The 2124-nt window shown below is 34.7% G+C and overlaps 1 protein-coding gene across 1 annotated transcript; it reads right to left on the bottom strand.

Moving 5' to 3' along the window:
- Window positions 1–291: 291 nt before the first annotated feature.
- LOC141602302 (uncharacterized) lies at window positions 292–720 on the bottom strand. The gene has a single exon (XM_074422604.1). It carries the CDS (start codon window positions 718–720, stop codon window positions 292–294), a length of 429 nt encoding a protein of 142 aa, XP_074278705.1.
- Window positions 721–2124: the final 1404 nt, after the last annotated feature.

Consider the following 2124-nt stretch of genomic DNA (forward strand, 5'->3'; position numbering starts at 1 on the left):
ATCGCTAAAAGCAGGATCACGCATAGCCCTCATATTAACAGTTAAATGAATCCTTTCAAGTTTTGGCCACAACGGAGACATAACAAAGCTCGAATTGATTGCCTCTCGTACTGAACTTTTTGGTATAATAGGCAATACCTGTCGAAAGTCTCCTCCAAATACAACTATTTTTCCGCCAAACAATTCTCCATTTGAGCAAACGTCACGCAAGGTGTTTTCAAAGTATTCAATCGACTGTCGTTTTGCCATGGGAGCTTCATCCCAAATGATTAACCTACATGCTCGAATGAGTTATGCTAACGAACTCTGTTTTGAGATTTGAGAACTCTGGTTATTTTCTATATCAAGAGGGATCTTGAATCGAGAATTTGAAGTTCTACCACCTGTAAGATTGGCCGCTGCAATACCTGAACTTGCAACTGCAAGACAAATAAGGCCTCTAGCTCTGAGATTTGCAAGCAGTGTTGTGTACAAAAAGGTTTTTCCTGTACCTCCAGGTCCATCTAAGAAAAAAGAACCAGTTCCATTCTCTATAACCTTTCTGTAAATTTTATCATAGGCAAGACGTTGTTCTTCATTTAGCAAGTTGACAGCATTTATGTCTTCAGAACTTATCGGAATATTAAGCTCTTCCTCAATTCCTTTTGTTTTTGAATGTCTTAAATAAACACTGTCCAATTGCAGATCACCAAAGTCAAAAGAACTAAAACTCCTGCCCATTGATTCAAGTATCGACAAATATTTGTAAGGGTTAATTGCGATTTACTTTATCTTGTTGTGAAGGAAAAGCATATGCATAATCTTCTCACAATGAAGTATAGAATTTATCCCATAGAAATCTTGGATTCATTGGCTGGCAGTAAATGAGTAAAGTAGCAAATAATCTTCGTAAGCTATTTGTTGGCATCGATATCATGACCGCATACGCTAAACACTGTTCAATAGAGTTATCTGCTTCAAGCAATCCATGCAAGTAAGCCGATTCTCTAAACGAACTACATGTTATGCCATTTATTGACTTGAGGTCTTCAAAAGACTTGGGACCTCGAATGTTTGAGAGCAGAAGTCGTAAATAATACCTTTCTCCTTCAGAAGGATTTGCATATATTAAACGGCCTAAGGCAAATCCTTTTTCCCTAGGAGTCCAAATTTTTTCACTTCTTTTATTATGCCATACATAATATTCAGGAAGTTGACTGTATAATAAGGTTTGAGAGAAAGTATCAGTTTTATTTTGCTGGAAAAAAGCCGTTAACATTGTTCTGTTACGAGCTTCGTCATCCAAAACATTCTCAAGGTTTTCCCATGGTTGAAAACTAACAGTTTGCATGTTTGGTAAGTGTACCTGTAAAGGAACAACGTTAGGATGTATTTCGTTCAAATGGAATCCGAAAATTCTCCAAGCTGCCTCCGCTGGTGAAATCCATCTAGCTGATTGGTATGCGGTTATCTCATCAAATGATTCATGACCGCTGCCGCTAGGATCAGTAACAGCAAACGAAATACGATCATGTCCCTTATATACATACTTGTACATATACTTAACTGCTTTAATTGTTGAACATATCTCAACATTTAGGTGACAGTCATATTTCCCCAATAAGAATGGATTATATGGAACAACCCATTGATTATTAAGCCGTGATCCACGTACGGTAACCTCTAAACCCATATGTGTAACACCCGCGAATTTTCCATTTTTGACATTTAAAATTTAATAAACCGTTTGATTACTTTATTTTGTATTTTTGAATTATTCAGTTTAATTAATTTTATGTCAAACACGATTTTTATAAAAGTAATATATAAAAGCTCGTTTATATAAAAATACGTATTATTATTAAATTATATTTTTAATACATAATTTATATAAGAATATATGTATACGTATTTTTGGTCGGACAATAATAATGACTGTAATAATAATAATTCCCGTCTTCACTTCCGTCTAGCTATAGACCGTCACATTTTACTTTGTACCCTTTTTAATCCGGGCCAATCGAAAATCGACAACACGGTCACCTACCTCTTAGACCCTACTTTTAAATATCTTACATATTATTACTATTATATATTATTATCATTATTGTTATTATGTATTATTGTTATTATATACACTCCATC

The sequence above is a fragment of the Silene latifolia genome, chromosome 9 (genome assembly GCF_048544455.1).
Source record: "Silene latifolia isolate original U9 population chromosome 9, ASM4854445v1, whole genome shotgun sequence".
Taxonomy (NCBI): domain Eukaryota; kingdom Viridiplantae; phylum Streptophyta; class Magnoliopsida; order Caryophyllales; family Caryophyllaceae; genus Silene; species Silene latifolia.

Coding starts and splice junctions, on each gene's coding strand:
- LOC141602302 (XM_074422604.1), bottom strand. CDS start 720: ATGGGCAGGAGTTTTAGTTCTTTTGACTTTGGTGATCTGCAATTGGAC.